At 47.1% G+C, this 14,059-nt stretch overlaps 1 protein-coding gene across 4 annotated transcripts in view; it reads left to right on the top strand.

Annotated features, from left to right (window-relative positions):
* LOC138300154 (zinc finger protein 282-like) overlaps positions 1-13,326 on the top strand; it is a 184,682-nt gene extending 171,356 nt beyond the window's left edge. For 2 of the 4 annotated variants that reach the window (XM_069239110.1, XM_069239111.1), the window contains one exon: positions 12,254-13,326. In XM_069239110.1, coding sequence (XP_069095211.1) covers positions 12,254-12,906 — 653 coding nt within the window. In that variant the 3' untranslated portion in view covers positions 12,907-13,326. Of the gene's footprint in view, positions 1-1,061; positions 1,182-2,490; positions 2,655-2,873; positions 2,927-12,253 lie in introns of those variants that run through there. The other 2 variants (XR_011204883.1, XM_069239112.1) reach the window with 2 other exon arrangements.
* Positions 13,327-14,059: the final 733 nt, after the last annotated feature.

The following is a 14,059-nucleotide window of genomic DNA, read 5'->3' as shown; positions in this document are numbered from 1 at the left end:
GCACTGGGCACACGGTTCAGGGGACAGAGGCACAGGACAATACGGAAGCTGGGAGGACTGCTGTGCGACAGGGGGAGGACAGGCCCAGGGACCCCACTCTCCAGGAGGCACTCACCAAGATCCTGGATGCATTTCACCATTCCCAGGAGACGATGGGCCAGATACTGGACAAGTTGCAGGAGACCCAGCGGCTGCAGGAGGGACAGTACCTGGGATCAGGAAGGACTTGAAGGACATCAACACCACCCTGCTCACCATTGCAGGGGTGCTGGCAGACATGGCCAATACCATGAGGGAGGCAGTGGCACACCAGCGGGCCCTTGACACTAGCCAAACTGATGAACAGCCTTCTATCTCCGCTGCCGCTAGTGGACAGGAGGCCCTGCCACAGGACCAACAGGCCACCAGCACCCTTCCCCCTGCAGAAGGAGAACCACCCCGCAAACGGTCCCTGCAATGCAGGCAGAAGCCAGAGAATATTGCCAAGACCCCCGCCAGGAAATAAGACTCTCCTGATTGTCACCCTTGTGTCCCACCCTGTCACCATGTCCACCTTGAACTGCCATTGCTCAACTTCCTATGCCCCCTTGGACAATGCACCTGTGATCCACATAGACTGGACTCTATCCTGGACTTTCCTCCACCATCGCCCCAGCCCATTGCACATTCCTCCCTACTTATTAGCACTTAAATAAATACCATTTGAAAAAAAATACAAGTATGGAGTCTGTCAAATGATTGAGCTATGTATTAGTTTAACAAGCTTTAAACACTGCAATACAACTGTACAGTAATGTATACATAGCAACGACCTGTAGTTGGCTGCAGTCAGCACACCAGGAGCGATAGTGGGGCACAAATATCTGAAAATAGAGATGCAAAAGGGTACAGTAATAGGCCATAGAAGTGGGAAAATCAGCCTGCCAGTGACAATATCAAACACAAAACTGTTAATTAAATGTGAAGTTACAGTGTCTTCCCTGTGTGTCATTGGAAGTATTGTCGTATTATTGCACTTCTGTTGTCCTCATCCTCTGCCTCCTCATCTTCACTGTCCACAGGGTCCACTGCTGCCACACGCCCATCTCCAGCCTCATCCTTCTGCAGAAAAGGCACCTGGCGACGTAAGGCAAGGTTGTGCAACATATAGCATGCCACGATGATCTAGCAGACCTTCTTGGGTGAGTAGTACAGGGATCCACCTGTTAGATGGAGGTAACAAACCCTGGCCTTCAGGAGGCTGAATGTCCTCTCTATGATTCTTCTTGTTCACCCATGTGCCTCAATGTAATGTTCCTCTGCCCGTGTCCTGGCATTCCTCACAGGGGTCAGTAGCCATGAGAGGTTGGGATAACCAGAGTCACCTGCAAATATCGAGGGACATTTGTTAGACACACACTAACCCTTAGGGCCCACACCATACCCTTACATCAACATCTACTGGATGGGAACCAGGGCTCACCTATTAGCCACACCCTGTGCCTCTGGAGTTGAGCCATCACATATAGTATGCTGCTGTTCCTCAGGATAAAGGCATCATGCACAGACCCAGGATATTTTGCATTGACATGGGAGATGTACTGGTCCGCCAGGCACACTATCTGCATAGAGGAGTGAAAGCTCTTTTGATTCCTGAACACCTGTTCATTCTTCCGGGGGGGGGGCAAATGCAATATGTGTACCATCAATAGCCCCTATAATGTTGGGGATATGTCCCATTGCATAAAAAGCTTTCACTGTGGCCAATTCCTCCACCTGGGGGAAAACGATGTAGCTGCGCATGTGTTTAATCAGGGCAGGCAACACTCTGGTCAGCACTATTGGGAACATTGGCTGAGACATTCCAGCTGCCAAGGCCGCTGTCACTTGGAAGGAGCCAGTTGCCAGGAAATGAAGCACAGATAGGGCTTGCACAAGAGGGGGGATCCTGGTGGGCTGACGGATAGCAGATATCAGGTCAGGCTCCAGTTGGACACACAGCTCTGTGATTGTGTCTCTGTCCAGTCTATAGGTGAGGATAATGTGCCTGTCCTCCAGTGTAGGCAAGTCCATCAGGGGTCTGTACACGGGCAGATGTCTCCATCTCCTATTCATCCGCAGCGGTTGCAATCTAGGGGGCAAAACAGTGAGCAGCTGGTCAGTATTCCATTTTACAAACACTACACTGCATTGTTTGTTGTGACTGTAACAGTATATTGTTGGATAGGCCCAAATGGTGCCTATGTGTACTGTGACGCAGTTAGGTGCCCCTGAAATGCCATCTGCCTGTCCTGTATGGAGGGACATGTGGAAATGAGTTAATTCCTCTGAGCTTGTGTGCCGTTGCGGGAGGCAGTCCAGAACCGCCGTGCAACTCCTCATTGGATACGATTGGGCCCTATGGGTTACACTGGCCAATGGTGATGAACGCTGGCGGTGATGGTTCGCACCGCCGCGGATGTGACTGCCATTTTCTATCTGTTCACTCACTTCCTACCTGACCTTCAACAGGAGAGGAGATACACTGCAAGTGCTGCTGTGACCTGTGTCTGGAACCAACCTTGGCTCGTGTCACTGGGGAAAGGGCCCCTGCCTTCCCTGCTGCGGAGATGGAGAGACTGGTGGATGGGGTCCTACCCCAGTACTGAATGCTGTATGGGCCTCCAGACCAACAGGTAAGTACACTATGAGCACAATGCATGGGGCATGAATGCATGGAGTGCTGTGTGTGAGGGCCTCGTGTGGGGGGGGTTGGTGGAAGGGCCATGGGCAGCATGCTGCATGTATGGTGGGCAATGTCTGTGTGTAAGAGGATGTGAGGGCTATGGTGGGCCATGAGTGTAACAGGCAGGACGGTCTGACTGATACATTTTCCTATGTATATTTCTCTGCAGGTCAGGGCCCTTCAAAAAAAGGGTATATGGCGTGCCAACGACGTGCGGACCCTGGGGGTCTATGGGAGGCGGATCACCCACTGTCGCAAACGGTGGGAGTACCTGAGACTCTGGGCATGGAAGACGGTGGAGGCCCAGCTGGGGATGGCCTCTCAGCGAGGAAAGGGGTGCCCGTCGAACCCTGACCCCCGGTGGCCTATCCGGAGCTGGATGGGCACTTGGGGGCATCACAGCAGCCAAAAGGGGGTGAGTACAGTGCCCCAGTATACTACTTGCGCGTGGCGGGGTGGCATCCGGGTGGGGAATGTGGGCCTGTGGGTGCCCCATGACAGACATTGCAGGGTAGGTCCCATGTTGGGCAGGGTCTGATGTAAACCTCCTCCAACCAAGGTAGTAGGCATCCACTACTGGGCAGGGGTCTGTGGGTCTCAGGTATGCTGCAATTGGTGTTAGGTATCCCTGTCCATGGGATAGTGACTAGCATTGTGACAGGTAGTGCATTGCCTAGGGCGTAGGGCTGTTCCCTGTGTGTGTGTGTGTGTGTTGTGTATGCCAAAGGTGGTGTTGTTGCCGCCATTGACCAAGGGTATCCTTTGTCTCCCTCCCCTTTTTGTTTTGTCACCCTGTCCTTATGTGCATTAGTATCATCTGGTGGAGGAGCAGAGCCAACGGCGACGGGGAGAGCTGCATCCCACAGGGCCCAGGAGGTCGAATCCACCGATGGTGAGGGCACCAGTGGGAAGGAGGGCGAGGGGAGCACCACGACGGAGACTGGAGGGGACAGTTCTGACAGTGATACCTCCTCCGATGGAAGCTCCTTGGTGGTGGTAGACACCTCTGTGCCCTCCCGAACTGGGCACAGAGGTCCTAGTACCAGCACCGCCCTTCCAGCAGCCCCTCAGTGTGTTTCCCATGCCCACTCACCCAGGAGGGTGGGCATCTCTTTCGCCCCAGGCACCTCAGACCCTGCCCCAGTTAGCCCTGCTGCCCTGAGTGAGGAGGCTACTGACCTCCTGCGATCCATCTCTGTTGGGTAGTCAACCATTGTGAATTCCATCCAGGGGCTGGGAGCCCATTTGCAACAAACAAATGCATTCCTGGAGAGCATTCACTCTGGCATGGCATCCCAACAGAGATCAATCCAGGCTCTGGCCTCCTCCCTGATGGCAGCCATTGTCCCTGTTTCTAACCTCCCCCCTCCAACTTCCTCTACCCAGTCCCATCCCCCTCCACCCCAACCTATCCCAAGCACACAGGCAGACCAGCATGCACACAAAACACCACACAGGAGTAGTTCAGGCAAACACAAGCACCACATATCATCCCAGAGGCACTCACACAAACACCATCCAGATGCAGATATACCAACATCCACTGCCTCCGCTTTGTCCCCCTCCTCCTCCTCGTCCACCTCTCTCCCAGTTGCGTCTACACTCACACCTGCAGGCACTACATCCTTATCCACTCCCACCATCACGCCTATCACTACACGCCCCTAAGTGGCAGTCACCACCCCCACATCCATGCACACGTCCCCTGTGTCCTCTCCCACTGTGTCTGTGCCCCCTCCTCCCAAAGTACACAAAGGAAAGCACTCAGACACCCAACAGGCATCAACCTCACAACAGCATCCAGCCCATGCACCTGCACCCAAAATCAGCAGACAGACACTTCCTAAAACCATTTCCTCTTCCTCCACTCCCAGACCTTCACCTTCTTTCCACCCTAATGTCCCTAAGAAGCTTTTCCTCTCCACTGTTGACCACTTCCCTACCACCCCTGCACCTGCACTACCCACCCCCACCCACCCTTCACGTTGAGCCAGGGTGGTCAGAACTCGGGCAAGCACCTCAGCCACCCTGCCCACGGCCACAGTAGTGTCGACAGCTACTGCAGGTGGAGGATCCCGGGCACCAGGCAGCAACACTGAAAGGGTGCCTGCACCAGCAGCATCTAGGAAGGGCAAGGAGGCACCACCAGCTGCGACACAGAAGGGCAAGGAGGCACCACCAGCAGCGTATAGGAAAGGCAAGGAGGCACCACCTGCAGCGTATAGGAAGGGCAAGGAGGCACCACCACCAGGGTATAGGAAGGGCAAGGAGGCACCACCAGCTGCGACAGGGAAGGGCAAGGAGAAGTTCCTGGCTGATGCCAGGAAGGGCAAGGGGCCTGCACCAGCAGGCAGGAAGGACAGGAGGCCTGGTGCTGGGACTCATTTGGAGCCCCCATCACCAACCATGGTGGTTCAGCCATCCAAGGCTGCAAGGGAAGGGCTGGAGCCTCCCTCCACCACTGCAAGCACTGCCACAAGCACCGCCCCAGCGCCACTGCCAGCAGCCAGAACCCCCAGTGGGCAGCCGTCCGAGGGTGCAGGGGATGGGCTGGAGCCTCCCCCCACCACTGCCAGCACCGCCACCAGCACCACCACCAGCACCACTGTCAGCAGCAGCAGCCCCTCTGGGCACCTGTCAGAGACTGCAGGGGATGGGCTGGAGCCTCCCCCCACCACTGCCAGCACCGCCACCAGCACCACTGCCAACAGCAATAGCCCCCGTGGGCAGCCATCCGAGGCTGCAGGGGATGGGCTGGAGCCTCCCCCCACAACTGCCAGCACCGCCACCAGCACCACTGGCAGCAGCAGCAGCCCCAGTAGGCAGCCATCCGAGGGTGCAGGGGATGGACTGGAGCCTCCCACCACTGCTACCAGCCCGGACACCAGCACCGCCACGGCCACCACTGAGCAGCTGTCACCGCCGGCGGACAGTGTGTAGTCCTGCATCCATGGCCTGTTGTGCGTCCTTGCCCCTGCAAATCCTTTGGGTCTGACACCCAGGTGAGAGACTGTCACCTTGCACTCCCCAGGATCTGCATCACAGGGCACAATGCCCCCTCCAGAACCAGTGGAAGAAGCCATCCACTCACCCCATCCTTCCCAGGATGAAGCACACTGGGCACAATGCCCCCTCCAGAACCAGTGGAAGAAGCCATCCACTTGAGAGACTATGGCCTTGCACTCCCCAGGACCAAGCAGTCGTCAAACCACCTACTTGAGAGACTGTGGTCTTGCACTCCCAGGACCAAGCAGTGGGCAAACCACCCACTTGAGAGACTGTGGCCTTGCACTGCCCAGGACAGCGCACAAGGCATGTTGCCCCCTCCAGGATCAGTGGTGTTGTTCCATCTTCCAGCTGAGGTGCCCCCCCCCCCCAATTCCCCGTCCGCCTGAGGTGCCTGTGTATTTTCGACCTGATGCCCCTGCAGTGTTCTGTCCGTGTTGTTGCAGGAGTGAGGTGGGGCCTTGACCTATGTGTTGTGGCCCTGTGGCCCACAGACATTAAGGACTGGGCGTTGTCCCTACATTTGTAAATATGTATATAGGTTTGTATTTTGATGCACCTATTCATATTATTTAATCGTAATACACTCACTTTCTTCAAATCCTTTTGTCCTTGCATTATTCCTGAGGGGTACAGGGTGAATATGTAATGTTACTGCATCTGTTTGTGTGTATGGTGTTGGGGGTGGGGATGTTGCGTGTTGCGTGTATGTGTCACTCTCTTTTTCGTCCCCCCTCCCTTGTGTGCTAGGCGGCAGTACTCACTGTGGTCGTCTTCGCCGGCGTTGCTGTTCATAATGCAGCAGAAGGTAGGCGAGCTTCTGAAATATGTGCAGCTCGGGCTCCATGGCGTCATGGTTGTTCCCTGAGTCTCCACAGGTGAGTCCTTTCATTTTTGTGCAGTGTTTTCGCCATGCTTTTGATGTTGTTGATACCGCCCCGGAAAAGGTGGCAGATAGGCCTGTCGTAATAGTGTGGGCCGTACATTATATTCTGCCTAATTGTTGGCAGTTACCGCCGTGGTGCTTGTTGATTCTGCCGTGGCAGTCGGTGTGTTAATGTGGCTGTCTGTTTGAGCGGTTTCTGCTGTGGTCATAATTCCATTTTGGTTACCGCCGCTTTATCACTGACCGCCAGGGTTGTAATGAGGGCCAAAGTAATGGAGAGAGAATTCCCTGCCACAGTGAAAAGGCTTGGGAGCTCATAGCCACGTATTTGAGTGAAGTAGTGGACATAAAGACGTTTTGAGGCAAAAGAATAAAGTGTTTCAATTTGAATATAATGAATGAAATTATTGTGAATACAGTCTTGCCTTGACACACAAGCTGTTACTGATATCGCCTCCACAGATAGGCACCTCACTGCCAAACAGTTATATTTTCTCCTCCAACCAATTCAGTGGATCGGGGAAGGGCAGACCGTCCCAAATATCGTCCTTTACATAATGATATAACTCTGACAATGAACTGCAGAACATCCTGGCAGAAATGGACAGCTGTAAATTCTGGGAGGAAAACAAGAGGATCAAAGTAATGGAATTATTAGTAACAAATGTAAGGATTACTACCTCATCTCTAATGCTTCTCCCAGCTCTGAGACATCTGAGTACAGAAACACGGCCCACATCTGATTACACTTACAATCCACCATTAGGGGGTGCAACACAGATATGGGTTTAATGCCAAAAACAGCAATACAGCCACGTGACATTGAAGGTAAAATTCTAGAGGCAAAGTTCACTACTCTTGGATTCATATCCAAACAGCAGTGAAAAATATAGTTTGACCCAAGTTGTGGCCCTGCGAGTGTTGGTAATGAAGACATGCTGAGCACCCACCCAGTATCAGCCACACACCTCCTGGAGCAGTAATGGGTTCCAAATGCAATCTCTTTACCTGGTAATTTATAGCACATAATGACAGTGGCAATCAACAGAATCAAAGTGGTCCAAACCATTGCATGTAAGGTGGTATATACCTGTGTATCCAGTACACTTCTGTCACAGCAAGGAGCAAGGTGAAAGACCGAAATAACAATTTTTTGTTGCTGTCAAAGGCAGAGGCAAGAAACTTGATATCATGGTTGAGAATCATGCAGTGTGGCGAAATGTAGATGTGTGGAGAAGCGTTAGCAGATGTACATTAGCTATGATGAAAAGGTGGAAATGATATAGGGTTAAATTGAACGTCCTGTACGTGTTTGAAAGGAGCAGCATGAGAAATCAACAGCAGCAAAAATATGTCCTAGGATGAAATTCTACACAGTAGGACCAGGAATGAAGATAGTCCACCTCGGAAACAGGAGGCAAAATACTGCAGTGTTGATATTCCCCCAGTGTTCCCTGAACTGATGGATAGCGGTATATATTATACCCTTAAAGGGGCTTTGACAGGCACTTTGCATACACTAGGGAAAGGGTGTAGCCATCAACTGATGACCATATGCACATCAGACACCCAACGTAAAAATGTGACTGTGTACACCAGTCCCCAGAAAAGGAGGGAGGGATAACACAGGTGAAGAGCACAGAGGAAGAAGACTAGCAGTCTGTCAAAGAAGATACCTGGAGACTCAAAACAGCAGAGGACCAAATCCATTGCTGCACAGAAGAAGGACAGAACCAATATCCCACAGGAAGGAACTGGACAAAACCAGAAGAGAATGTAGCCCAGTGACGTGTCAGCATAGTATACAATATGGTAAGAACTGGATGTCTCTACTAGCTGGAGAGTCTGAGACTACTTTAGTTGCATTACATAGAACTGCCGGGCACTTTACTACCAGTTGAGCTCAAATCCATCCATGTTGCAGCAAACTTAATGTGTGTCAAGTGGAGGCACCCTCCTGGGCTGGCAGAGACCAAGCATAGAAGAGACGGAGCCCAGTGCCAGGAAGAGGGGAGAGCGAAACAGCAGCTATCACCTGCACTACAGATTGAGACCAGGTCCAGTCAAGATGTCGCATAGGACCCCTCCACGTGCAAGTGAAGTTTTAACTCATTGATGTGTAGTTGTAAAAGACGGTTTCCAGGCAATAAATGCTAATTTCAGAGTCACTCCACGAAAGGCAACTAAAAAGCAATACTAAAAAAGTACAATTTACAAATTATTTAGCACTTCATAGATTAAATCTTTTGAATTTCATGCTGAATAAAAGGTAAATGGATTATTGTGTAAAGGATTGTAAGTATGCATATATTGTATAATACAGCTTATGCTCAAAGGACATTGAGTTTGCGGCAGAGCTGTAGAAGGAGAGAGTGGGATGTATGGCCTAGGGAAATGAAGAGGCTGTGGTTTTCATTATCCTCCAGCTGTGTGGCTGATAGCATGAGGGTATGGATTTCTGCCCGACCACCAAAGACTTCTGCACTGTAAAGGAAATCCCCTCGTGTAAGGTCCCTGTGTCACCCTTTCAAGTGGCGGCCACCATAAATGAGGGAGTCCTCCTTACAATTTAATGAAGTTTGCTGGCAGGCTTGTTTCAATAACTGAGCAGTTTAGCTTTTTCTTGTGCTTCACTCATCACAGTGTGGCCAGCCCCTCACTGAGGCCCTACCAAGCAGCCCGTCTTGGGGAGCAAGGAGACTGCAGGACAGAGCCATGACAAAGGCTCAGGTGCTGTGTTGACTCCTTGGCAGCACTGCCTGAGATGGACTACTTTCACGAGAGTGACGTTATAGAGGTAAAAACGCCTCCAACTGAAAGAATTAGTGTGATTGTCAAGTCACTCTACTAGCTCGGGAGAGGGAGTCGTGTAGGGTACACATGCCAGTTTACACTTGTGGCTCTGGGAATTGCCGACTACTACTGCTCCTTGCTGGTTGACTTATCATGCCTACGGCAAGTGGCACAGTGCCAGTGGGAGGTGAGACTGTGGCCCACCCCGCTTCATTTCACCAAGTATTTTTTGGGGTTTTGGGGCCTGGCCCTTCTGGATGTTCATTCAGAACGCAGAATGTTTTCACTCAATATAACTGAGACTCAAATTACTCAAAGGGTGGCCTGTTGGCTGGTGTAGAATATGAATGACACTGCTGACAAAGTCACTGGCTGAAGGGGCATACTCAATGCCAGATTCATTATGCTCTTTTCTGGACTGGTCCAAAATTAGAATTACACTTCAAGCAATAGCTGAATGAAACAGACCTAATGTCCCTCATTATAATTAGGATCATTAGATATATTATTTTAATTACGTATTTGTTTATTACAAAATAAACAGGCAGACTGCTAAAGGTGTCTCTTCACAAGACACAAAAAGCATAGCCAAACAGATGAAGTTCTACTAACTCAGCAGTTAATGGTATCTCCCATTACATAAAAGGAAAGAAAAAAGGTAATGAATGCAAATATAGTACTGCTTTGCAACAGCAATATTTTCTGCATTGATAAGATCAAATATTACCATGCATTTTAGATGTTTCCAAAACAACCATTCTAAGTTTATTGGTGTTCTGTTTTCAGTGTTAAGTGATTTTGTGTCTCACTGTGGAAGGGGCTGGCTTAGAGCAGGCAGATAAGATACCATCGTGGTTGACAGGCTTTAGCCACTTACCCCTTTATCAGTTTGGGTTTTCCGCATAGATGAACTAATGTCTAGCTTGGGCCGCAAGCTGATTTTTGGTGTGTCCTAAAAGTCAGACCGTTAAATAAAGATACGGTTAAATTATGTGTTTAACTTGTCACATTTGTGGATGATTCAAACACAGGTCAAATGTCAGACTACTCAATTCTTCTAACAGTGGGATTACTTTTCTTTTTTGACTAAGTGAGAGGAGATTTTAAAATGAATTATGTGACAATATAGGATGTTATTTTTTGCAATACACAACACAGTGTAAATGCCTGTAAAGGTATTTTATGCATCCAGCAATTAGGAAAGCAAACAAGAAGCACTTTTCTGTAATTCTGAAGTATGCTGGAAACAGAGATTTTAATAGGATCAAAACAAATCAAGACACTTACGTGGTAATGCACAAATGCTAAATATTCACAGAGATTGGATTTCCACACAGCATGATTTGTGTGCTATGTAGTTTTATCAGTAAAAACTGCATGTCTGTGCAAATTAAGTGGCCATTTCACTGGAAAATGTGCTGTCTGTAAATGACAATGCACTACTGCGGGATTCCTTAGCCCTTTGAAGGTAGGTGAGTTGTGAAAGTTTGTTCTAAAAAGTGGGTTGTGGTTCTAAAAATTTGGGAATCACTAGTCTTGCTTTTGTACTCATTGACACGTTAAATTCTGTATATAGTGATTTGATGTGGGTATATGCAGGGTCAATGAGGACAAAAGTTTTGGCGTTATACGGTACAATCATTGGCATTAATACAACCTTTAACACAAGTGGATATAGAAGGAATGTCATCACTATAGAAAACAACGACTTACAAGAAGACATCTATATACATTTAGCAGATTAAAATGAAATTCACTGAAGAACTATGGTTTTGTTTTACACAGAAACACTATTTTAATAGCACAGTTTTTCTGATTTCCAGAACACAGTAATTTTTGCAATATTTTTGCATTCATAGAAATCAAACCTACATGTCCACACTTCTTGAAATATAAGTTGTACCACCTACTTTGAGAGGATTTCAGTGTTTTGAGGTTTTGTGTACAGCCTGTGTGCTCTCTTGAAGTTAACTGATGGTTTGGAATAGTGTCTGTGGTGTAATAGGAATTTGGATGAATAACGAACAAAGTACTTTTATTTCAAAGAAGGAATCATCACCCTTTTTGAATTATATCTAAACAAGAAAACATTAGTATCTGTGGTGTAACCAGAACTTAGATGAAAAGCATTTTTATTAGAAAGAAGGAACAATCACGCTTTTTGATTTACACGTAAACAAGAATTATTTAGTGTCATTCTGTAGCGAAGGCCCTTCTGTGTTCCCATGATTTTGGGTGTATTGATACTATTGAGCCAACATTTTCAGCTTTTCGTATGTGTTTAGTGACTGAATGCAGAAATCAGCAGCTGAAGTGTGGCGAGCTTAGCTAGCTTTAGTGAACAAAATAATTATTATGTGGAACGCGCTACAGAATCACATAACTTCAGCCCTGATAATACCTTGACAAATTACTCTATGTCTACTGCCAAATTCATATTGAGGACCACTGACAGGATAGTTTAATTAATGACCTACTAAATACTTGAAATATGTTCTACAAGGAGGTGCACAAATAAAGCTAATGCCTTCTGGGTGGTAATGCTAAACCCAGCAGGAGCAGACTATATCTTGACAGTATAAATATCACCCTAATACCAGCCATTTTTGCTATTAGACTTTAGAACATGTGTTCCTTCAATTCACTTTGATCACTTGTCAAACACACTCAAACACTGTATAACAGTTTTTTAAGACAATAAATATCGCTATTTTCGGAAATCAGTGTCTTTTCACAGCAGTGGTATTTCTTAAAAGGTTATCTTTGTACAACATCTCAATTTGAAATAAAAGTAATAATTACAATATTTCTATATTGACTGATAATATTGAAATGCTAATTTCTGACTCATTTTCATCCAATAGGCGAACCAATTGCAAACAGAAAAAGGAAAACTGGAGATTCTACAGAACATTATGAAGGAACCACATCCCGTGCTTTTACAGGGATAATCAACAAAACAATGTTCCAGAGTTCCAACAAGGACGCAAACTCTAGAAGCCAAATGTGGTCAGAATGTTATCAGAATCTCCAAGAAGAGAAAACTACTCAGGGTGAAAGCTGCTTCAGCAAACTAGTAGATTTAAATCCCCCTACCATTGGTGGATCAGATGAGAGTAGCTGGAGGAATTCACGTGCTCATGAAGACCTACCAAGCATTGAGCCAAATCAGAGAACATGCATATATAGTAATTGTGATGATAAAAGCTACAATCCAACTGAAGTGTTTATAAAACATATAAGAACAAATTCAAGAGTGAGGCCATATGCATGCACTGAATGTGAGAAAAGCTTTTTTCACAAAAGTCATCTTAACACACACAACAGAGTGCATTCGGGTGAAAAGCCATACATATGTAATTTCTGCCCCAAAAGTTTCCATCGGAAAGATAATCTGGATAAACATATAAGAACACATACAGGAGAAAGACCATATACATGCCCGAAATGTGAGAAAACCTTCATTCAAAGAAGTCATCTAAGAGAACATCTAAAAAAACATAACAGAACACTATAATTTATAAAATGTGACTGACAGAACAGGTAACCAAACTGAACAGACTACAACTACTGGGCTCTTAAAATCCCATCAGATCAATCCTCTGTTGGTGAGACACTTTCAGTAAGTCATGTGAAAGCTAACAATGCTATATTTTAGGACATTATGTCAAATAGTTTCACTTCATATTTGTACCTGATGTGGTGTGTGCTTCTAAGTGAGTGAATATAGAAATACACAACTAATTGTGCAGGGGTTCAACTGGAAAGTCTTCAAAGAGTAGATCATGTTCTGATCCTGGAACAATGATCGAAATGACATTGAAGAAACTAGTAAACTATGTGCTAGTAGGATAAATCAGCAACCAGGCAGTTCATATTGTAACAAAACTCTATTACATAAAACGAAATGTAATGGCTTATTAAAAAATTAACTTGTTTTTCGCTTCAATTGTTCCTGTTTTAATGATGTAAAAGACAGCACTATATAAAACTTTTGCATCTAGATTAAAACATTAGCCAAAATCAATACCATCAGGCCAGTCAATGGTTTGCTGATAGGGAATCTCAACTTAGCATTTTCAATTCGATTTTTTTATCAGCTGCAGAGGGAAAAAGGGTGCCTGATAGTTCTATTATCCACAGTTTTTCTTGTTATGTCACGTTTCGTGGGTCCAGATTTGGCTCATTTTAGAAGACTTCATTTGTTTACATATTAAAATATGTTGATAGAATAACTCCTGCTTTCTGATTCATAAATTTATCATCTGTGAAATACAAATCATTAGGTTGAATGAATAACCAGTAGCGTAGTGTGTCATGGGCCCTAGTGGCAGGAAAGAAATGGCCCCCGGCTAGTATTTGAATTATAAAATACAGCAATGATCAGAGTTCAGTGGGCCCCTCATGCTCTTGGCACCGGTGCAAATAAATCTGCTGCACTGATGGAAGCTACACTCCTGGAGCATACTACCTAGTGCAAGCTGTCTGCTAAGGTAAGATTTACTGAGGGCTTACATAGAACCTACAAGGGGGGTTTACAGCCCACCCTTTACTTACCATTGGTTGGCTTTATTGTCACTGTCATTTGCTTAGTTCTCATTCAATGGTTTTCCTTATCCCAGCTTATACACTTTGTGTATGTCCCTTCCCTGGAGCACAGCCTCCACCAT

The sequence above is a fragment of the Pleurodeles waltl genome, chromosome 6 (genome assembly GCF_031143425.1).
Source record: "Pleurodeles waltl isolate 20211129_DDA chromosome 6, aPleWal1.hap1.20221129, whole genome shotgun sequence".
Classification (NCBI taxonomy): domain Eukaryota; kingdom Metazoa; phylum Chordata; class Amphibia; order Caudata; family Salamandridae; genus Pleurodeles; species Pleurodeles waltl.
The sequence above is the reverse complement of the archived record's forward strand: the minus strand, read 5'-3'. Positions and strand labels throughout refer to the sequence as shown.